At 58.9% G+C, this 22,090-nt stretch overlaps 1 protein-coding gene across 1 annotated transcript; it reads right to left on the bottom strand.

Annotated features, from left to right (window-relative positions):
• Positions 1-1,256: 1,256 nt before the first annotated feature.
• Positions 1,257-18,671, bottom strand: GDAP1L1 (ganglioside induced differentiation associated protein 1 like 1). Its single transcript, XM_068913086.1, has 6 exons — positions 18,264-18,671; positions 14,548-14,740; positions 9,466-9,639; positions 6,038-6,135; positions 5,816-5,930; positions 1,257-2,697 (listed from the first exon to the last, which is right to left on the bottom strand). Exons 1-6 carry the CDS (start codon positions 18,441-18,443, stop codon positions 2,354-2,356), a joined length of 1,104 nt encoding a protein of 367 aa, XP_068769187.1. The 5' UTR covers positions 18,444-18,671; the 3' UTR covers positions 1,257-2,353.
• Positions 18,672-22,090: the final 3,419 nt, after the last annotated feature.

The following is a 22,090-nucleotide window of genomic DNA, read 5'->3' on the forward strand; positions in this document are numbered from 1 at the left end:
CACGTGCACTGACCTGAACTGACCTGTGCCTGGTTCCAACCATTGGCTCTGTCTGGCATCTTTGTAATACTTGCATCATAACAGTGTTTAGAGTTCTGATGTGCTCTGTGTAATTTTAAATTCTTTCTTTGGTTTAAAAAGAGAGAGACAAATGCCAGTCTTGCTAAGAGTCTTTGTTCTGCCTCAACCTCAAGGCAAAATCCTGGGAACTATGGGAGTATTTCTTCTCATTTTCTGGGTTTCCTGGCCTTGTAGCCCTATTAATATTTCTTTCTGCACCTGGTGCATGCATCAGTTCTTTGGGATCATCAGGGAATGTGTTTGTAGAAAACTGACAGAGGCAAAAGAGAGGATGAACTCATGGCAAGCATTTCATGTCAGTGTGTCTTTATAGCTTCTTCTGGGGGTTTTAGCACCAACTGTTGGACCAGATGGACCGTGGGTTGTTTTTTGTGTAGAAAGCGTATGTTCTTGCACCTTTCAGACTCAGCAAGGTGGATAATTTTGCAGGACCCTCTTATCCTGCTCCTCAAAATGCACTAAAATGCCTACTTCTTCCCAAGTCATTGACACCACGGAGCAAATATGTAACCACGTTTGTGGGAACCTGTGTCTGCACTGGGCAGCTGTAGGTGCTCGGCCAGCATGCCCAGGTGGTGATTTGGGTACTCCTGTGTGTGCCGGGGGCTCTCGTGCACCAGTATGGAGAAGTGTGGGCCTAATCACTGAGAGGTGACTTAGCTGCAAAGGCGTTATGCTACCTACACAGGGGATCGTACACCAAAAGTGTGTCGGACCTGCCTCTACAGTCATGACAAGCACAACATAAATCAGTACGTTTTGCATTTGTCCAAGCCCTGCGTGCTCATCCCTTGTAATTCCTGCTAAATACTCACAACTCCACAACTGCCAGGTTGTATCGAGCACCGGAGCTCCTAGGAAATCCTGCAGCTCTCAAATGCCGAAAAATCATTTTTGAGTCAGAGGCAGTGCAATTCCTGTCAGTTCAGCCACACTTGGTATAAGTTACCAAGCCTGGAGATGGCTTTCTAGGAAGCACTGGAGCGCTCTGAAAACCAGCCGGAGGAGGTCCTAGCAGGCTGAGTGCTCCCAGAAGTATGTGCCTTGGAAGAGGGGTATGTGTTGTTTCCATGTGAGTTGTATACTAATGCAGTGCGTGAGAAAGCACAAATCACCTGCGCATCCCTCTACGCGTGGGCGTGCTTTGAAATAAGACTAAAAGGATGTTGAACACATTTAGAAATGTAAAGCAGTTACTCCTCCCATATGGTTTATTGAGGATCTCAGTTTTCAAAGCATGAGTAGCAGTGAGGCCTGTTATTTTTTCCAACATGCAAAAGGCACAAGAAAGTGATAAATGTGATTCTGTGCAAAGTGTCTCTAAGAAAATACACAGCGAGGTAATAACAGAAAAGAGGCCCCAACAGAAGAGAAAGCCAAAGTGTCTTCAGGAAAGTGCTGAAAAGTTCTGAAAATGGTTGTATTTTTTCAGAGTCCCAATGTGCTCAGTCGGTGAAAGATGCTTTGCCGATCCATGAAAGGAAACTCAAGGCAAAGAGCCACAGGGCTAAAACAAATAATAATGATAATCCCCTTCATGTGACGAAATTCAGGATGGAAGTCAGAATGATTTATCTCGGGAATAAAGTGTGGCATTTAGTTAAAGACAGACATTAAATCTTTAAATAAATAAATAAATAAATAAATGTAGAAAGTGGATACATTGTAAGAACAGCTCAATAAAAAATTTCTTTAGTGAAAATGACAGAAAAATGGATAATTAAAGTCCACCTTGACTGTGAGCAGCTACTGCACCTGTCCCAATTGGCTGTGTCTTCCCTGCTCCCAGGATAGGCCTCTGAGCACAGCAATAGAGCGGCTTCTAGAAGAAGGAGGTCCTCACTACTCGTGTGTGGAACGTGGCCGGTGAGCGATTTGAAAACATAAATGTACATAACTGAGTATCCAGGTCTCATTGCTTAACATGGGCGTTTGGAGATTTCCCGGGGTTCCCATCTCCCCCACTGGAGCTGGCCTGCTCTGGAGGCTGTCTCGCTTCCCGGCGGGCACGGGAGAGCCCCCTGGTCCCCGAGCGTTACACACGTCTCTCTAGAGTTGAATACTTAAACCTAAAAAAGGCATTTACAAGTCGACACGTTTTTTGTTGTTGTCTTATTTCCTTGCAGTATACGTTTCTACTTCTAGACTATGGAATGTTACATTAAACAATATAATTATTCATACCTTGCTTCAAATTTCGTTACAGTTACTGAGGCTTCATCATAATTTCACACAGCACAGAGACACCAAACTAAACACCAAGCAGCCAGCATTAGATGTATTTTTTCTTTAAATACCAATAAGCAAAATACCCCATTCCCCCCAGAGATCCCATAAGGAAGGAGGCTCCAAAGAAGGAGGGAGGTTTCCGCTTGACCAGCCTGAAGGCATTGGGTACCACTGCTGAGAGGAGCGTGGTATGTATATCTCCCAAAACTTTCCTGAAGGCAAAGCGTTTTTGTATCCTATCAAAGAAGGATTGTAGGTTAGGTCTGCTGCCGTCTTCCCAGTATTTCTTAGAGAGTCCTAGAAACTTGAGGCGATGCAGGGTAGCTCCTAACAAGACATCGGCCAAGGTAAAGACGCATCCGCAGAGCCAAAGTTCACACTTCTGCCCTGGAGAAAGAAGGCACAGAAGAGGTAGAATAAGAATATGCCCTTCGGTGGACACTTAAAGGCTTCCTCAAAAACTCCTTGAAAGCAAAGGAGCGTGGATCAGAGCTGAGGTGCTCTCTGGTGTCCCAAGAAATCAGAGCCCATCTGTCAGGCTGTGTGATGAAGGACGTGTGGGGCCACAAGGCTGGGAGCATGAGGTAATCATGGAAAACCCATGCAAAGATGTAAATCACTGTCTACAAAATGGCTCTGTTGGCCCTCGCTGTGATTTGGCATGTCAAGAGCAGCAGGAGACCGCACCGTGGCTCGGGCTAGCCGGCCGAGGCTGGGCTGCAGGTCCCAGCATGGGAGTCGAGCTGGGGCAGTGCTCTGCCGTGGAGGTGTCGGCAAGTTGGTCCTTTCCTGCTGGCTCCCTAGGAAACCAGCCTGGGAGCATGGGAACTTTCTTTCCTAGATTTTGAAGCTGATCGCAGGGCTGTAGACTGCATCTAGGTCAGTTGTTTCACTTCAGGGCCTGTGGACCCTGGGAGATCTGGGGACCCAGGAACTAAAATACCCTATTCAGTTGGCTCTGCAGAGGCTTGCACTGGAAACTCTTTTGGGGTCTGCAGTTGCCTGGATGGCAGGTCTTACCTAACCTGCTTGCCAGGAGGTCCCTGGAAAAGAGCTGTTGGCTTGAAGAAGGATCTGGTGCAGTGACCTCTTCTGCTCTGTGTCAGTGCTCAGGGAGAGTAAAAGCATTTGTCCTTGGCTGCTGCTAGGCATTGTGAGATGCTTTAGGAGGGTCATGTTAACATGTCCTATTTTAGGGTTGTGAGAAATCCTTGGGAATCAAAGCTATTTACAGGGAAGAATGAGCCTGCACAAGTAACCGGCCCAGCCTGGCTGCTCTCCCTGTGCGCTGGTGGCAAGGTCCTGCCTCCTTCCCCGCTCCTGCTCCAGGGCACCAAAACCAGAGCGCTTCTGTGCTAAGAGCCAGGTTACTAGGGGAGGCAGAGCTTGGTGTGAATGCTGGCCATGAGGAAAGATAATAAGCATTGAAGGCACCCGATAACAGGCGACCCTGGAAATAACATCACCAGAGACGTGCAGGAAGAAAAGAGGCTACTGTTAGGCTGAAAGAAGTGAGCTCAGGCCAGGAGAGTTAAACACTCCCCGACATGCTCTTGCGGTACTGCTGAGCTGCAGGACACGGGTCCCCAGGGCTCCTCTCCCGAGCCTGTCCTCCCGCTGGGGACCGTACCCCGGTCATCGCTGCCCCGTCCCGACGCGCGGGTAAGCAGGGGAGCGGGGGTGCTTAGCGCTTTCCAGCCTGCCCAAGCGAATCGGGGCAGCAGAGCCAGAGATAAAGCCTGTTCGGTAAAGGAAAGCTCGTGTTCCCGCTGGGAAGCCCAGTCCTTGTCCTCTCTGCCCTTCCCAGCCTCGAGAGGGAGAATATCCCCTCTGGCTTGTTCCAAACGCCAGGAGGAAACCCGAAACGCTGCCGTGTGCCGTATCTCCCTGCAGGCCAGTGCTGGCCGCAGAGAGAGGCGTCCGCGCTGCCCGCTCCCACGGTGAAAGCCAAGGTGCTTTGCACTAAATCCCTAGCTCTTTCGGGCTCTTCCGCTGCCCTGTGCCGTTAGTAGCGCTCTGCGCTGGCCTCCGTGCTTTCCGGGCAAGGTGAAGGTGCGATGCCTAGGCGGCCTGGAAAGGCCGTGCCCTACGGCTGCTACGTTGGGGGAGGAAAGAGAGGCAGCTTCATTGCACCCCTGCCCAGACGCTGGCAAAGAAGGGCAGGCTGCCTGCAGAGGCCACAGCCCCGCAGTTAACGTTAATTACCCGCCCTCGTTTGCACCGCCTTGGCAGCCAGCCTAATCTTGCTGGTGGCATAGCCCAAGCGCGCAAAGTGCCTGTGCCTAATTAGTCAATAAAAGTTTTCAGTGCCTAATGAATTGAATCGCTAGGGGGATGCGGCTGGAGCCTCCTGGCAGCTTCGGGGATCCGGAGGATGTCGGGCCCAAAGGTAAAGAAAAGGGAGCGGAGGTGCCTGCCCGGCCGGCCGGAGCGCCCCTGCGGGCAGAGGGGCTGGGGGACGCCGGCGGGGAAAGCAGAAGGCGAGTGGGGGTGCAAGGTGCAGCCTGGGGCAGGAGGAGAGCACAGCGGCGGGAGAGCACCCGCCAGAGGCAAACGTGTTTGCTGCAGCAGCGTTTGGCGCTTGAAGAAACCCGGGGCTGGCACCGTCAGCTCTGAGCGCGGGTTTTCCCGGGAGGCTGGCGCAGACCCACGGCGGTCCCAGCTCGGGCCGAGCAGGGTGCCTGTTGCATGGGGGTTGCCCAGCTGGTTCTGCAGGATCTTCCCCACCCTCCTCTTCCTCCTCCTCCTCCTCCTCCTCCTCGTCCGGGAGCGCAGCACGCCATGCCCTGCCCGCGCCGCTGCGCATCGGGGCCTGCAGCGGCGGGGGGGACGGCTGCAACGCGGCTCGGGGGCTCCCGGGAGGCTGCCACAGAGCTGGTGCGACGCGGGGAGCGTTTGGGCCCCCCGAGCAGAGGGCAGGAGCTGCTTTGCAAGCACCTGGAGGAAGCAGAGTGCCAGAGGGACAACGGCAGAAGTCCCTCTGCTCCGAGGGCGACGGACCTTCCTTGAAGGCGCCTCACCAGGCTGAGCTCGGCTTGCTGATCCGCTCGGATCACTTACCGGGAGCGCTGGTTGCGGGCGACGGGGCCGGCGCGCGGCGCCACTGCCAACCCTCCAAGGCTGGAAGCCCGCCGAGGGCAGGGGCGGCCGCCGGAGCCGTCCCCTCCTTGGCTGCCGCTGAGCCCCGCTCCGGACCCGGCATTGTGGCCGCGCGTAGCTGCGACGGCCGGGCCATTAACCCCTTGGGCGCGACGCCGCTCGATGCCCGGACGGCGCCTGTGTCCCGCGCACCCCAACCGGGCCGACCCCCGAGGCGACCGGGGGGGACCTGCCGCAACCGAGGGGCGTCGCGGGCTGCCCAAGGCCTCTGCGCGGCCCTGCTGGCTGTCCGCAGCCCCGGAGACCCCGACGGAGCCCCCGAGCAGCTTCGTCCCCCGCAGAGCCGTCGCGGGGCTGTGCCTCAGCCTCGGCCTCGAGGACTGCCCCCAAGCGGCCGCGAGCCTACCTTGGTACTCGAGTTTCCTCTTCTCCAGCTCGGCCTCGACCTGGTCTAGCACCATGCCCAGGTCGCCGAGGATTTTCTTCAAGTAGTTCACGTTGTCGTGCTCCAGGATCTTGGCCTGGAGGAGAGCGGCGGGTTAGGCTGGACGGGGACGGCCGGGCGCCCCAGGCAGGTCTTCGGCGTCTCCCCGCAACCAGGAGCCGCGGGGCGCTGCCACCAGCTTACCATGAGTTTCTTCTGCTTGGAGAGGTACGGCTCTGTCAGCTGGGGCTCGTCCTCGTGGTCCAGCTTCATCAGCTCCGTGCTGGCGTTGGCTAAATGTCCTGCAGACAGACGGAGAGAGGGGCTGCGGGAGCCGGAGGCCGCGTTTGGCGGCGGTGAGGCTGACCTTGCACCGTGACACAAAGTACCCGGAGGCAAGGTAGCGTCATGGCGTTGAGACAAGCAGCCTAGAGACCGAAATTGGGCCAAATTTCGGACTTACCCCTGCAGCAAGGGCCGGAGTATTGCTAATGCTGCTGCCAAAAGCTGCCGGGCCTGTGCCAACACCAGGAAAATCACTTCCGTGCGGTGCAAGCCGGTCGGAGCCGGGAAGCTGTGGGCCCGTGCCACGGGCCTCCGCGGACGGACGCGACCTCGCTCTGACCACGCGGCTCCGCGGCAAGCTGCAGCCTCGGCCGGCCAGCGCCGGCAACAGCTCGTTCGCTCCGCTCAGCAGGCTACGGCCGCAGTTTCAGCCTTATCCCTGGCCAGAGGTGGGAACGGGGAGCGAGGCCGGCAGCCAGGCGCCGGACGCCCCTTCAGCGGGTTTAGCTAAGAGGGATGTGCAAGCACCGGCCGGCTGTTCTGTTTGACAGGGAGACTTTCCGGTGCATTCAGTGACTTTGAAGCGCTGTTCCTCTGGGCTGAAAAGCAGAGGGGGGGGGGGGGAAACCACTGCCGGGTGACTAGGTACGGCAGATCTCTGCAGGGCTGCTTTCACCCTCCTTCGCTGTCATCCCCGCGGACCAGGCGCAACGGCAGACGCTAGGGGACGCGCAAAATCGGGCGGGAAGCTGGTATCTGCCCCAAAGAGCTGGCAGTGGGAGGCTGTGAAAGGGGGCAACAAACGGCGGGGGAAGAGGCCGGACCGAGCCGGCCGGCGGCCAGCGCGGGGCTGCCGAGGGCGCCCGGTTCGGGCCGCCTCGCGGCCTCCCAGCCGTTTCCCGCCAGAGTTGCTCCTGCTTTCGGGCAGGTGGACGGAGCGAAGCTGAGACGTCGGCGTCCGCGGCAGGTCCCGGGCGCTGCCGCGGGGCTAGGGTGCGCAGCAGAGATCGGCACCCCGTTTATTGCCAGCAGCAGCTGAGAGCCGCTGAGTGACAGCAGTCGGGCGCAGGCGAGGCGGCCGCGCGGCGGCGGTGCCGGCGCCGAGTCGCTGCTCCGTGCAACTGGAGAATCGGGGACGCTGGAGCCGCTGCGTCGGCAGAAACGGTGGAAGTTCGTTTGTTAACGAGGGGCACAGATAAAACTGGGAGCCCGTGCTGGGGGGCGGGCAGCAGGAGCGCGTCTGAAACTTGGAGGGAGAGCGAGCGCTCCGGCGGGGAAGGAAAGGCAGGCTGGGGAGGGCGGGCAGGCGGTGGGTGCTGCCCCGGCTCGGCCCCCTGAGCCGGCAGCGGGCAGGAGCGTCGGACCGGCCTATTGCAAGAGCTCCTGCAAGAGCGGCCTCGTCTCCCCCGGGCGCCGCGGGCGGCGTTTTCGTGGCGAAAGACAAGGGAGAGGGAAGGGGGTTAAGGGGAGCTTCCCAGCTCTCTGGCCCTGCAGCCCGCGCCGTTCCCACCGCCGGCGCCGCATCCCTGCGGCTCTGCCCCGGGCCCGTGTCCCCCCCCAGGACGGGTCTGCGCAGAGCAGGCAAGCGCTTGCGCTGCTTCCTGAACTCGGCTTATATCACACACGTTCGCCCTCTCTGCTGCGACGGGCCCGCAGCTGCTGCCCTTACCCGGAGGGGAAATTCGGCATGTCACTGCCACCGTGATGGGCCCCCCCGGCATTCCCAGGGATGTCCCCGGCCCCTCGGACGGCCCCGGGGCGCCCGCTCCGGGGGAGGAATGTGGGTTGCGGGGCCCGGCGCCCCCCGCGAGGCGCCGAGGAGGGGACGGGACCGCCGGCTGGCGCCGCGCTGCCCGGGGGGAACCCGTGCGGCGGCTGCCGCCTGGGCGAGGAGCGGAGCGGCCGAGCGGTGCCGGCAGTGAGGACGCAGGAGGCGCGGGTGGCCGGGGCGCTGCCGTCCCGGGAGCCCTTCCGGAGGCACCCTCGCCTCGTGGCCATCCCGCGGCGCGGGGACGCCGGGGCCCGGCCGCTTCCCCGACGTCCGCCAAGAGCCTTTCAGCGGCTCCCGTGCTCAAACCCGGCGTTTCGAGGTGCCAGCGCAGGGAAAGGCAGAGGGGGGGACGCGCCTCGGGGGCGGCGTGCTCCTCTTTGGGGTGACGGGGGCCGGCGGGGCACGAGGCGCAAGCAGGGACGCGGCGGGCGGCAGCCCCCCGTTTCGGAGGCACCGCCTGCGGCCCCAGCAGCCCAAGGGAGAGGGACGGGGCAAAGGCATCGCTGCCTGCAGGACGGCTGCCGCCGGCCGCGCCGAGCCCGGCCTGACTTCCAGCTCCCGCTTGCAGAAGGCAAAGGGTGACCGCGTTTGCGCAGGGAACTGTTCGGGGCGGGAGACGGGGCCACCGCCGTGTCGTGGTGAGCAAGCCGCTCTGCGGAGAGCGATCCTTGCAGGCGAGCTATGTTAAGCATCGCCGATGTTCCCCGAGCGCTTGAAGGTCGCGTACACACTGCTGCAGCTTCATCCCGTGTCTGCAATTCCATCCCGCCGCAGGCTCCCACTTCTACCCCTAAAGTTGTTGGCGAGGGCAGGGAGGCAGCTCCCTCGGGGAGCGAGGGAGAGGGAAAGGAGCGCAGGGGAGGGCGCGCGGGCCCGAGGCGGAGCGGAGCGGGGACGGACGGACGGACGGACGGCTGCAGCGGCGGCGGCGGCGGAGCGAGGGACTGCGCCGTCAGGGAGGGAGCGAGCCCGGGCACCTAAGGCCCTGGGCAGGTCCTTGCAGACAGGCTTTGGGGCCGGGGTTGTTTTGCAGCCTGCGGGCGGGTGGGGGGCTGCTCTGTGGCGCTGGCCTGCGGGATGGCCCCAACCGTCCCTGCCCCGGTGCTGCTCGTCCCGGTCCGCGCTGCCACCAAACCACGGCGGGACTTGGCGGTTTACACCGATACACCGGGGGGTTTAAACGCTCTGCAGGAAAATCTCCTCCCAGGTCTGGCTGCAGTGTGCGGAGAGGGCAGAGGGCTGCTTCGAAAGGAAGAGGAGGGCTGCTGTTTCCGAAAGACCTTCTGCCTCGAGGGGGATATTTTTTCCCCTGGGTCAGCGCCACATGGGAGATGCGATGGGTGAGGAGGAATAAGCGATCCGGGCGGAGGGGCCCGGCACTCGGGCAGAAACCCGGCGGAAAGCCAGCGGGGTGAGAAGCGGGTGCCCCGGCCGGGTGAGCCTCGCGGGGACCCCCGCGGCCCCCAGGGAGCTTGGCCGCTTCCCGGCTCTCCCGCTCCCCTCGAGGTCCCCCCCGTCAGCTCGCGCCTTCGAACGCGGGCCGGCCCTGGGCAGCCCCGCCGGAGAGGCGACTTACTGCGGATCTCAGCGGTGGCGTACTTTGGGATCATGGAGTCGGTGGTGAGCTCGGGGTGCAGGATGCAGCCGTGCGTGTAGGCGTCCATGGGCAGCGAGTCCAAGAGCTCCCGGTACTGCAGCACCCGGGAGTGCAGCAGGCTGCCCGGCTCCGGGATCAGCTGCGCGACGTTTTCTGAAATGCCGAGCGGGAAAGGTGTTAGCGGTGGCCGGGCCTGCGGGAGGGCAGGCAGTCACCAGCGGTTCGTTCGCCCGCGTCTACGAGAGCGCTGTGCGGCGCTGGCTGGAGCTAGCTCTGGTCAGGGCTGCTTATGGCAACGAGTAATTCCCAAATCGGCAAGGCCGGCTCTGGCAAGCCCCGAGGTGGGTTTTGCCCTCTGCTCCGGCTGGGGGTGCTGGGGTGCTCCCGGCCGGTCAGCCCCGTGCACGGGCCGGACCCCAGCCCGCGGGGGCTGCTCTGCACCCGGGGCTTTCGGGCAGCAGCAGCACCGCCACGCCATGCTCTCCCCTCCGGGCGGCTCTGCACCCCGTCCGCGCGTGGTGTGACGGGAACAGCCCCGGGCAGGACCCTACCAGCGAGCCAACACCTCCACTTTGGCTGTCGGCTACCCCCGTGCCCTGCCGCGGGCTGCCAACCCGGCAGCAGCACCCCATGCTTCACGCGGTTGCTGCACAAGCATGAATTGCTCTGCGGTTGGCTCTGCCGCTTCCCAGGTGGCCGGGTAACGTGCCCGTGCCGCCTGCCCGCACCAGGACCTGCCCAGCCTGGGTGCAGCGCAGGGCAGACCCACGGGCCCGCGAGTGCATGTGCAGATGTCCTCGCCCAAAGCTCTCAGGCCCTGCGTTCCTGTTTACAAGGATCTCGGCGTAGAAAATTTCACCTCTGCAGGCTCTGAATTTGCACATTTTGGTTTTCACATCTCTCAAAAGAGGAACAAAATATTCCCTTTCTGCGGGGAAGAGCTAAGACGCAGGGACTGGAGGCAGGGGGTCTCCCAAGTTGTGCACTCTTTACACCAATGGGAATGAGGTAACTCATTCCCTCGGATTTTCTGGAAAATCCCATTCAAAATGGACAGTCTGGGAGCTGATGACAAAATAAGGAGCGGAGCACATCTTTCCTGAACGCTCATCCAGTGCCCACGCTGCAGGTGCGTCCTGCTGCCCCAGCTGGGCTTTGTGTGTCCTCAGCTTGTTGGGTTTTATTCAACTTGGGTGGATGGCAGTTTGTATCACGCTCTTTTTATTGTTCCTACAGCTCAAAATACAGTGCAGATGACACCAGAATAAAGGAAATGTTGCTTTTGTCTCCCCCAAGAATATTAGCTTCATTTTTTATGGGATCATAAATGTTTACAGCTTTTGCAGAGACAGTTAACAGGCAGTGAGTAAATTTACCCCTGGGACTCAGTAAACTAAGTTGTCCGTATGCTGCCTGCAGTGCAGAGCTCCAGCAAGCCGGATCCTTGCTCCGAGGTGAAGGACGCATCAGCAGGACTTTTGCAAACACCGGCCAGCGCTGCTCCTAATTAAGGGCCTGAGCTGGTGGCGGTGCTAACGTGGCCCCCCTGCTCTCAGCGGGAGCGAGAGCTGCGGGAGCTGACGCGAGGCCTCTGTTTGGCAGAGATGCACAGTTTGCCAGGTGTGCTGCTGCAGGCAACACGGCACCTGCCCCGACCTGCCGACTGCCATCATCTGGACACAGGGCCAAGGACGTTTCGGCCGTCCCTGTATTGCCAACCTCTTCACACCTCCGATTCAGGGAGTTTTCCTAGCTTGCTAGAGGTCTGGGCCCATGACGCCCTTCTTGCCCGAGCGCCGAAGGTGGGCATCTTCTTCCTGGGGTGTCACTGCTACAGGGTTACACTTAGGTAAGGCACCATCAGGAAATCAGCCTGAAGCACAGCTCCCGAAATCAGGCAGGGTTTACAGAGCTCCCAGAGAGATGTGCAGGCTCCCTTTGAGGCATGCAGCTCAGTCCTGCAAGCAGGAGGGTTTCCTTGAGTGCTGTCCATGTTGTAGATGCAACGTTGTTGGTGTTCATGTTGTTGTTATTAGACTGCAAAGCACTGGGAGGCTGAGGGGGGACTAATTCTGCCCCTAAACTAAACGGGGTGTCAGCGCTGCTAATCTCCATGTGTGCATTAGACTCAGGTTGTTCCGACCGGCAGGTATCAGCACTACTGTCACCTCCATGAAGGGGAGCTCCTCCAGCTTCTCCTGGAGCTTGTGGGCTGCTCATTGACTCCATACAGAGAAGCCTGAACTCCAGCTCTCCAAACTGGGATTTTCCATCTGAGAAAAGCGACCAGCTGAATGAATCTATAGCCTGCATGCTCCTTCCATACGGCACCCAGCCAACATCCTGTTGGCTGGTGCCAAGGCTGGAAATCAGCACATCGAGAATGACTGTCCCGTCCAGCACCGACGCAAGAGATAGGCCATAGGGACCTAGACACGTGCTGGTCACAGGCCGGTGTCCTTCAGTAGTGTCTGAAGGCGGTTCAGTGGGATGGCATTCACGCCACCTTCACGTGCTCGAGTGGGCCTGCAGGTATGGGCTGCGTGGGGCTGCTGCAGATAGATGGTCATCAACTAGCGGTACCTAGTCCAAAGGCAGCACCTGGGGAGATTTTGAAGGTTGCGCGGTTGGGTTGGGAGCTCAGGTCCACGGTCCACTGGCACCAAGACACGTTGCCACCAGCCATCTGACAGCCAGTTCTTGCTGCTCCTGGGCAGCGCCCTGGCAGGAAGCGCCCTTAAATGGAGCATGTTGATGATCTTCACTGCTTTTCTTGGGAAAGAAAAACATCACTTAGCACGCTACCGTTTAAGGATAGCTGACCCTCAGAGTCAAGCTCTGCCCTCTCCTTCCACCGGCTCTTTGCCCAGGTCCCCAGGAAGAGCTATAAATATCCAGCACTCCCAGAGCTGTTCCCTGTTGCTGAATTAGCTGACATCTGCTGCTGGTGACAGCTCGTTGTCACATACGCCGGGTCTCCTGCCCTTCGCGGGCAAAGCCACCGCGCAGTGTGGGGACAGCAGCCCTGCGAGCGTCCCACCTCGGCTCCTCGCGGCCGCAAAGCCGCAGCTGCCGCTGGTTGGGGGAGCAGCCGCCGTCTCCCCGCCGCCCGGCGCGGGGTCTCCTGCGGCAGAGACGGGCCAGGCCGACCGAGGCCGCAGCCGCACGTGCCCCGCTCGCGGGAAGCAGCGCGTCTCCGCCGCGTGCCGCCTCGGGGCGGCGAGGGGAGGCGGAGCGGGCAGCGCTGAGCTGGCAAGACGCCCGTGCTTCGGGAGCTATTTTGAGATGTTTTTGATGTCTCTGCTCCACGGGTGATGGATGCTGGGGTGAGCGCTGTGACGCCGCAGTCAAAGCTCCCTCCTAAGCTTTGAAGTCTCCCCGGCGGAGCATCCCCGCCTGCCAGCCCGCAGATTCGGGAAAATGAGAGCGAGGGGACGCAGGAGAAGCTGGAGAAACGCTGCTCGCCGCAGTGGCTGGGCAGACGTCCGCCGCGGTGGCCCTCAGCGCCGTCCCGGCACACCGGGCGCTGCGGGAGGTAGGGCAGCGCGCTCAGCTGGGCACTGCACCGCAGCCCGGCTCCGCGGGTGCATAAAGGGGTTTGCTCTCCCGGCTTTCCCCCGCTCTGGATTTGAGTCACATCATGCTCCCTGGTGCTGCCGGCTTTGTACAGAGGCAGTCTTCTCCCAGCCCTCCCCTCCGGGGCAGCACCGGGGACCCCCGCTCCCCCGGCCTCCCAGGGAGGGAGGGCGGCTGCTTGGGGAGGCAGCGCCGACCGCCCCGGCCCCGCGCTGAAGCCTCTGAAACACTCCCGTGTGGGTCTGCCCTGGTCATCGCTGGTGGGCTCAGGTCTGCCTCGGCCCGGGACCAGCGCTGCTCCTGTCCTGGGGCTGATCCCTGCTGCTGCTGTACAAATATTTTGGGGGAAAAGTTGTCTCACGTGCACAGCCGGCACACGCTGCGGACATTAAACCCACCAGGTCGTCTAGGTGTAAGTGGAGGCTGGAAGCACAGAGAGCCTGGGTGCCAGGACACCCCGGAAAAGACCTGTAATTTTGCAGGTGTTTATGGCCGCTGAGTTAATGGCAGAAATCCCCAGTTACTGTGGTGAGGAAAACCCGGAGCTAACATCTGACCTTGTTGGTGGGCTTTTGGTTTAACTAAGTGGGAGCTGTCTTACAGCCAGGCTCCATTTAGGTGTGTGTCCAAATCCCGTTTTGGTGCTCTCTGCACATCCCAGGAAGGGGGAGAGGGACAGCAGAGCCAGACTCGCACCGACCTATCCTCAGCTGGGTGAGCTGTGGCGAGGCACTGGGTTTTTCACGCCTTTCCCCAAGGCCAGAATCTAAAATAGCTCAAAAAGAGGCTCTTACAGCCAAGCCGAAAGCAAAAGGGCATGGAAACCTTACAAGACACCTCAAGAAATAGTGGCATTTTTGAAGAAGGTTTTGGATAGCAACTGGTTGTGACTAGGGGCACTAGGGCTTGTCTTCACAGCTGCTTCCATCTCCTGGTGCTGGTATCTCCCTCCACTAGGAAGGAGACAAGCTTACACTTTACGGATATGACCTGAGCACCCGGCGCTACCTGTGCTACAGATGCGGTGTTACCTCCGCATTGCTGCAGGAGGGAAGAGGGAGTCAGGAAGAACGTGGACAAAGCCAGAAGTGTTTCAGCCAGGTGGTGCCTCCTGGGACACAGCAGAGTGGGCTCTCCAGGTGAGCAGCTCCAGCGCACCGCGAGGTCTCTGAGCAGCAGTGTCTGGTGGGAAAACGTTCAGTTTGGGAGCATAGCCTCTATGGCAGGAAGGGACACGCAGCCACAACTCCTCCAAGGCACCGCAGCAGCATTTCCAAAAGGACATTTGGGGATTTCTGCAGGAAATCCTTCATTTTCACAGGAAAATGTAAAAGTCTGGGGAAGGCTGGTTGGTTGTTGCTGTTTTGAGAGGAAGCTGAAACTTTCCAACAAAAAGTGGATGCATCTGGTAAACAGCACATTTGAATGAGGCCTTGGAGCCCCCCAAACCCAGCGTGGCAGGACATCTCTGCCCACTGCTCTTACCTCCTGTGAAGTTCTTCTCCATGTAGTCGATGATCTGGTTGTAGTCGCTGATGATGTTGTCCCTGTGGATGATCACGGGCACCTCCTCGCCAAGGTTGAGCCGCATGAACCAGGGCTCCTTGTGCTCCATCAGGGGCATGCTGACATCCCGCTCCTCACAGGGCAGCCCCTTCTCTGCGATCACCAGCCGGACCTAGAGGAGGAGGCCAGGGCAGAAACAGCTTGGTCTCGCGTAACCACTTCTCCCGCAGGCCCCCGGGCAGGGACACTCAGGAGGACCCATATGCCAACCGTGCTATGGACATCTCTCCCCGTATCTCACTAACTAAGGAGGAAGGTGGAGGTAGAGTTACCAGATCTCCAGAAGTCCTAGAAGCAACCCAACCACACTGCCCTTCCATGGCACCTTGGTGTCCCTCACCTGCCACTTAACCATGGTGGCCTGCCGTGACACATGCCAAACGGGGGCTGCTCACCCTCTCTGCAAGAAGCCAAGGAGCAGCAGCAAAATCTGGGCAGCAAACTGAGTATTTCCATTCCCAGAAGCAGAGGGAAATGTCACAAGGAAGAAAGTGTGAATGTTCATGTACTACCCCGTAAAAAGTCATCTCCAGCCAAGGCCTCGCTTGCCAAGGAAATAGTCACTAAGTTTGTCCCTCAGGTATGAAAGGAAGGAGGAAAAAGGAGGCCCAAGGGTGCCCAGTGCCTGCCTGACATAAGTCAGCTCACTGTGTGTGTTGCATAGCTGCTGTCAAGGCCTGGGCTTGGTACTTTTTGGGAGCAAGGGTGGCTGTGCGAGCAGTTTGGACATGTGTCTGCTGCGCACGCCTGTTCTGCGGGTGGCGCGCTGCAGCGTTTGCTCGCCGTGTGTGCGGCGCTCAGCCCTGGCGTGGCAGGGTGAGATGAGCACAAGGTGTCACGGTGGTGTCACGGGCGGGTGCCCGGCACATCCCCCAGCTCAACACCGGGACCTGGCACCCGGGCGCTGCCGAAGGATCTGCAGATGCTGCTGTGCAGAGGGCCTGAACGGGTCACCACCCTCCCGGGCGGACGCGGCGTTGGTGCGGTTTCACCCCGCTCACCACCCGAGCTGTGCAGGATCACTTCTCCATCACGCAGCCAGGATGGGTCACAGCCCCAGCGGCTGTGAATCCGCCACGCGAGCCTCAGAGCTGGCCCGACGTGTCCTGCTGCTGCTGTCCTCCCTCTGCCAACTCACCGGAGGGGAACGGAGGTCCTCGAGGAGCAAAACCCTCCCGTCAGCAGTGGGCCGAGAGCAGCCGGCGCTGCGGGGCGGGAGGGCAGCCGGCGGCTCCCCAGCCGGAGGGGATCTGCGGTGCTGCCGTGGGCCCCACCTGGGTGTTTGCACCACCTGCCACTGCCCACCCAGGCGAGACCCGAGGAGGAAGAGGATGCACCCCTTGCACCGGTGGTGCTGTGGCTGGCAGAAGGAGGTGGCGACGGCAGTGCAGGTATGTGCCGCTTGCGGGGTGGGCTCTGTGGCTTTGCCGGGCAGACTCGGAGCAGGGAAAAGGCTTTGCTTTGTGGGGACTTCAAGCAGGTGTTGTGCCCCTAGGACATCTTGGAAGCTGCCTGTGTGAGGATGGTCCTGCCAGGTATTTCTTTCTCCCTCTCTCTTCCTCCTCCTCCTCCTCCCTACCCCGTAGTGCCACGGGGCCCAGCACCCGCTGCGGGAAGCAGCCTGTCTCAGCCCCACACACAAGAATCTCATTTTAGGCACTTGGATTTTAAAAAAACTGACACGAGACAATAAGTATGTCAAATAGGAGGAGAAAAAAAAAAAGACCTGAGGGGACATCGGACTGCTGCTTCTTACAGAACTGCTGGAAGAAGGAGAAGCACTTGCTTTCTTCCAGCTAGGAGCAGCTAAAAATACCACTTAAAGAATATAAGCGTTTCTATGAGTACTTCAAATTTCCTGTGGAATTAGCTGTTGATTATTTACCGGCCTGACAAATTAATTATTTCTTTTAAAGTGAAACAAGTAAAAGCCTGGTTCCCTTGTTTGCACCTTGCTCTTGGTGCTTTCCTCCCATCTTATGGCCAAAGCCAGCAGGGACCATCCTGGGAGCCCAGCCCCTAAACTGCTGCCCTTCGTCCTGTCCCCCTGTTCTATCAAGAAGCAGAAGCTGAAGGCCTGGACCTTGTTGGCCTCGTGAGGAGCTGCAGACACCGCGGCTGTTTCCTCACCTGCCGGCAGGGCCTCGGGCCCCGCTCGCCCCCTGCACCGCGCCAGCCAGTCCTGGCACCTCGGGCATGTGCTGTGCTAAGGCGTCTTTAAAAACCCCAAACTGGTGGTAAAAGTCCATCGCTCTGGTCACAGGGAGGGTCGAATCCCTGCAGCGGCTCAGGACCCTGCCCACAAACAGCCTGCAGCGCCCTTGGAGGGAGACGTCCAGCAGGAGCTGAACCCCAGGGGCCGGGGAGCAAAACCGCCCGCCGCCGGGGCTCTCCTCCGCGCACCGGGGCCGTCGGGTGCGCTGGCACCCAGCCTCCCTGCGCTGGCTCTGCCCCGGCTTGCTCCTCGAGCCCGGCTCACGGGGAAGGCTCCTTCCCTGCAAGTGACCTCAAAACCGAAGCTCACCGCGGGTGTCCTGCCCGACGTGCCAGCCTGCCCGGAGGCGTTCGGGGTGCCCTGGGGGCCCCTCCACCCTACCAGCGCTGAGGCTGCTCGTCGGAAACCCTGTGCCAGAGGCAGTTTAACCGGGTCCTGCTTGCTGGTGGTTTGCAAATGGGCAAAACGAAAGATAAAGGCAGCCCCGTCGCTCAGCGTGGCCCGGAGGAGCCAGGCGAGAGCATCCCCTCGCTGGTGCAGCTCCAGAAGATGCCCGTGAGTCACCTGCCGCCAGAGGCAGAGAGGCCGACCATGTGCAGCACCCTGCTGCAGTGAGCAGCCCACCGGTCCTTTGTGCGCGCAGAGGCGCGCGCGGCCCCGCGCCCCGGCCGCCCTGCCTGGGCCGACAGGGCCCTTCCTGGCGAGAAACTTTGTGCTCCCCTGGGCCCCCCGAAATACCTCATCCCCCTTATATAATTAACGGCCTGAGAACGACAGGGGCCGTTTGGGGCCGGGAGAGGAAGGTCAGCTTTGTTGCACGGCTGCCATGCTGCAAAATGAGCATTCGCTATTGCCTGGAAACTGTGATATCCCGTCGCTCAGCCCTGAGAGGCGAGCACGGCAGCCTTGAGCGCAGCTGGGGCTCCTGGGGAACAGGATTTCCAGAGCGTTGCTGCAACGGCGGGGGCACATCCTCCCCCGGCACAGGGCTGAGCCCCACGGCCCGCTCCCCGGCCGGGGACGCGCCGGGGCCGGGGCTGCCTCCCCCTCGGCCGGCTGCCGGCTGGTCCCCGGCAGCCCCCGCTCCAGCCTTTGTCTGCACTCGGTGTCACGCCAATTCGCGTGAGATTCGTTATAAAGCCGAGGCGTCTCTCGGTGCAAAGCCTGACCCCAGAGCAGGAGCAGGATGCGGCTGAGCTGCTCCCCGCCACCGCCCGCCATCCCCTCCCCAGGCAGAGCCCGTTAACATGCAGAAATGCAGCTACAAAAGACCTGCCTCTGTGCACAGGCTGCTCGGCCGCCTGCTGCCCTTGCCGGCCCCGAGAAGGAGCAATCGTCCTTCGCGCAGGGAGCCCTGCTCCGGAGGCAAGGGTACACCCTGGAGGCGACGCTCCCCTGGGAAGCCAGCCGAGCCGTTTACCTTCTGCGAGCTGAAGGACTGGGTCCAGTGGTACAAAACCAGCCTGTCCTGGGATCCGAGCGCGGGGTCTGCCGGGTCCTGGTTTTCCTCTCCCTCCTTGGCTTTGCCCGCATCGCTCTCGAGCGCCGAGATGGGCCACCAGCTGCAGTTGGTGGGAGTAACGTTGTTGGGAGTCGCCATGACGGGCTGCGAGCAGGAGGCGCGCTGGCCGGGCCGTCCGCGCTACCCAGCATCACATGGCTCCTGCCAACAGCATCGCTCGGGGCCGCCGCGCCGGCTGCCCGCTGGCTGCGCTCGCCCCGGCGGCAGCGGGGGCCCGGCTGCACAAAGGCCGGCGCTGCGCGCGGGCGAGCGCGCCGCCCCGGTTCGCTCGGCTCGGGGCTCCCATGGAAACGGGCCGCGCTCGCCGGCGCCGCTCCAGCAGCTGAGTCAGCAGCGGGGGCTCCTGCCGCCGGCTTGCCAAGCCGGGAACCCGGGGCAGCTCCGACCCCAGCATCTCACTAGCAACATTTTGCAGCAGAGGTGAAGATGCTTGACTGTTTTCCGATTTGGCAGATATGTAATAAGCGTGCACATCAGTAGATACTGCCTTTAAAATGACGGGCAGGTGGCTTGCCTGCCTGGAGCCCTGCATTAAGGGTTTCTTTTTTTTTTTGGAGCGGGGGGAGAGTACGGATTAATTCCTGCCTAGCTGGTGCTGCGTAGTACGCGCTGTGGTGGAGCCCGGGAGCCCGAGCGGTGCGCTGGAGCCCCGTCCAGGCGGGACAGGCCAGTCCCGCACCAAACGGGCACGGCTGCCGGTCGACACTCGGGCTAATGTGCAGCGCTAGCAAGGCGAGGCGCCTTTGTAACCCAGCTGGATTTACCCTGATGAGCGAGCGGTGGGGCCTCTTCGGATGCCCAAGGCTTAGGCTCGGGGCGCATGTGCCAAACACTCCGGGGAGAGGGTTTGCAGGAGCCGCTCGCACGGGGAGACAGAGCTGCTCTTCATCCAAGGACACTCGGAAGGGACGAGGACGGGGACGGGGGGGCAGACGGTCACGCCACAGACGAGTGTTTGCTATCCAGGAAGCATCTTTTCTTTCCAGGCTCTTTTCACTGGAAAGAGGCACCGTTAACTGAGGCCAGTGCTTTGGGTTTGGAAAAGCAAAGGAACAGCTTGGAATAAACAGCAAACGCTCCCTTCTGTGGAGCGCTGTCCAGAAAGCTCCATCTAGCGGCAAATGTTGTGATGAATTAATGCTGCGCAGTCGGGAATTAAAAAAAAATGACAGTCTCCTTATGCTTCTGTATCCTGCAGGCATTCGCCTCCTCTGGAAGCACTTATTTGTTTAGCACTTAGCTGGGTTTCTGCTTACTAAGCTGAGCAAAGGCTTGGGGGGCAGGATGAGTGCGGGCCTCCTCCAGCTCGTCCCTGACATTGCGCGACCTTGAGAACGGGTCCGGCCTTCCCATCCGTGAAAGGGGCCAACGCTGAGCTGCCTCGCGGGACGCGGCGCCGCTGAAGCTGCTGGCGTTTGGCAAAGCCTCGGTGGAAGGCGTGAACCAGGGAAAGCATTGTGGGCACTGATTTCTTGCGAACTCGCTATGTGATGCGTCTTGTGTCAGATTTGCTGCAAGTTTTAAGGAGGGGAGGAAAGAAGAGGAAAAGAGTCGATTCTAGGACTTCCCAGGCGCAGAAACATGTCCTATATTTAGCACAGCAGGGAGCAGGGAGGGTTTAGGTTGTGAGTTCAGCTGCATTGTTTTTCCCAGGTGGCCTGAGTCAGTGTCTGCCAATGTAATGCTTAGGTAAGGACTCCGTTCAGCTTCTGTAAGGAGCGAAATAAATTCACTGATCCAGGGTGCTCTTCTGCATCACGCTTCACTTGGCCTATTGGACTATTCCTGAAACTACTGATCAAGTAAAATGTTGTAAAATGTTGGGGGTGAGGGGCAGGTTTCATACTAAAAAAAGAACATCCTGGTTCTGCTGACGTAGGAAGTACGGAGGTACCGTGAGATGGAAAATACTTGCAGGCTTCAGTTGGCATCAGGTCTCTCCTGTACAAAATGTTCCCAGGTCTCTCTTGGCCTGCGGTATGGAAGCCGCAGGCATGGCAAAGAATAGCTGCTGGTTTTATCTACGTTATACAGTCATTATTTTCAACTGTATGTAGTGGAATGGCAAAGAACAGAGCTGTCATGAGGGATTTAAAAACTGGAGCAAAACAAAAAAAAGAAGGGGAAGCAAGAACCCAGAGCTTATCACTTGCCTAGTCACCACCAGCCAGTGGGGTGCTATCGCTCTCGGGGTAGACATCTCAGGTTTTACCAGGGGAGCCTTTCCCTTGTGGTGCAGTGGGAAGTACAGTTATGCATGTGTTTTACTCCCTGAAGTTATTACTCCACTGTCAGCTCAGTCCTACCTCCTGGCACAGAAATCTTCTGAGCTGGGAGGAGCTCAGCCAGCCTAGCCACGTCGTGGCTAGAGACGTAGGCTGGTTCCCCGGGACCAACCAGCTCTCGGTGGAATCTGCACCGAGGACAGTCGTGGGGGTACTTACTGTTAACCTGCCAATGCTTTCTTAGAAAAATTTCCTCTCAAATTTTAGACATATTCTTTTGTAGATTGACTGGGAGCAAGTTCTAGAGCATCTCTGCCCAGAAAAAAATCCCTTGGCTTGTGCATGCAGAAAGGGCATGGGATCAGTAACGCTGGCAGGGCTTTGCCCAGCGGTGCTTATACGGAGCCAAGCCTGAGGCTGAGAGCTGGTGCTAATTGCCCAGGCTGATTGTGTTATGCAGGCATTCCCAGAGAAGATGCTGTTTGCTAACGAAGCTTGAGGCTTGAGGCATCAGTCAGGCAGAAAGCAGGAGCTACTGAGTTATTAAAGAAGCCGAGTATAGGAGCTACGTTAGGAAGGCGTTAAAGGAAACGAAGTTTGAGATTGGGTCCTCTCACGTAGAACTTGGCTTTTCCCCAAGAGGAGGTGGTTTGAGCAATGAAAGTGCTAGCAGCAGTATTTCAATAAATTTGGTACGACTGTAGTAATCCAGAACCCCAGACACCTGCCCTTCCTCTATTCAGCACAGCACTGGACATGCTTAATCACCAGCAGACAAGGCAATCCTAACAGAACAGGAAACTACTGAGTTTTGGTCTCTTCCGTCTCCCTCCCCCACCCTTCCCCTTACCTGTCTCTCGCACAGGACACTGAAAAATGTCGCAGGAGAACCTTTTCTCGTACTATTTCCTCCCCTCTTGGCCACGTGGCAATTTAATTGAGTTCAGTTCTCAGCCCTCAACTCTGGGATATATCTTGGACTAGTTTAACTTCCATTATCTGCTAAATTCCCCTGTTTTCACCAGAGACATCAGGCCTGAAGTATGTTGTAGTGTGATACCTGCTCCAGAGCTGAAAACTGTCTCAGGCACTTGCAATGTCTGAGTTCACTACTAGTTTTATGTAACACCAGCTTGAGGTCTAGACACTTCTGGGTTTTTGTACATGCTTTATTAAATAGAAGCAGCACTGTATTCCACAGCAGAAACAACTGCATCAAGGTGACCTCGAGTCAGTCAGACATCCCACACTTCCAGGGAAGAGCCTAGCTGTGCCACTTGCTAGTGCTCCTGCTGCAAAGGGGAGCATTTTTTCGGTTCCCCCCCCACAGACAACCAATACTAGTTTTAAAGAACTGTATTTGTGCACTCTAAAGAAATATGCCTCACCTTCAAAAGTGCCCGTTCTAGGTTAACATTCACTGAGATGCAGAGGTAATTTCAAAGAGTTTAAAAGGGAGAAATACAGCATTTAGCAACAACATCTTAAAGCATTTTGAAA

This window comes from Struthio camelus, chromosome 18 (assembly GCF_040807025.1).
Source record: "Struthio camelus isolate bStrCam1 chromosome 18, bStrCam1.hap1, whole genome shotgun sequence".
Lineage (NCBI taxonomy): Eukaryota > Metazoa > Chordata > Aves > Struthioniformes > Struthionidae > Struthio > Struthio camelus.

What these genes read in the sequence shown, in the direction of transcription:
- GDAP1L1 (XM_068913086.1), bottom strand. Translation starts at nt 18,443, where the DNA reads ATGGCGACTCCCAACAACGTTACTCCCACCAACTGCAGCTGGTGGCCC. An exon ending in GGAGAAGAACTTCACAGGAG is followed by an intron (nt 9,640 to 14,547) that starts GTAAGAGCAGTG and finishes TCGGCATTTCAG; the next exon opens with AAAACGTCGCGCAGCTGATC. An exon ending in CCAAGCAGAAGAAACTCATG is followed by an intron (nt 5,931 to 6,037) that starts GTAAGCTGGTGG and finishes GCTCTCCTCCAG; the next exon opens with GCCAAGATCCTGGAGCACGA.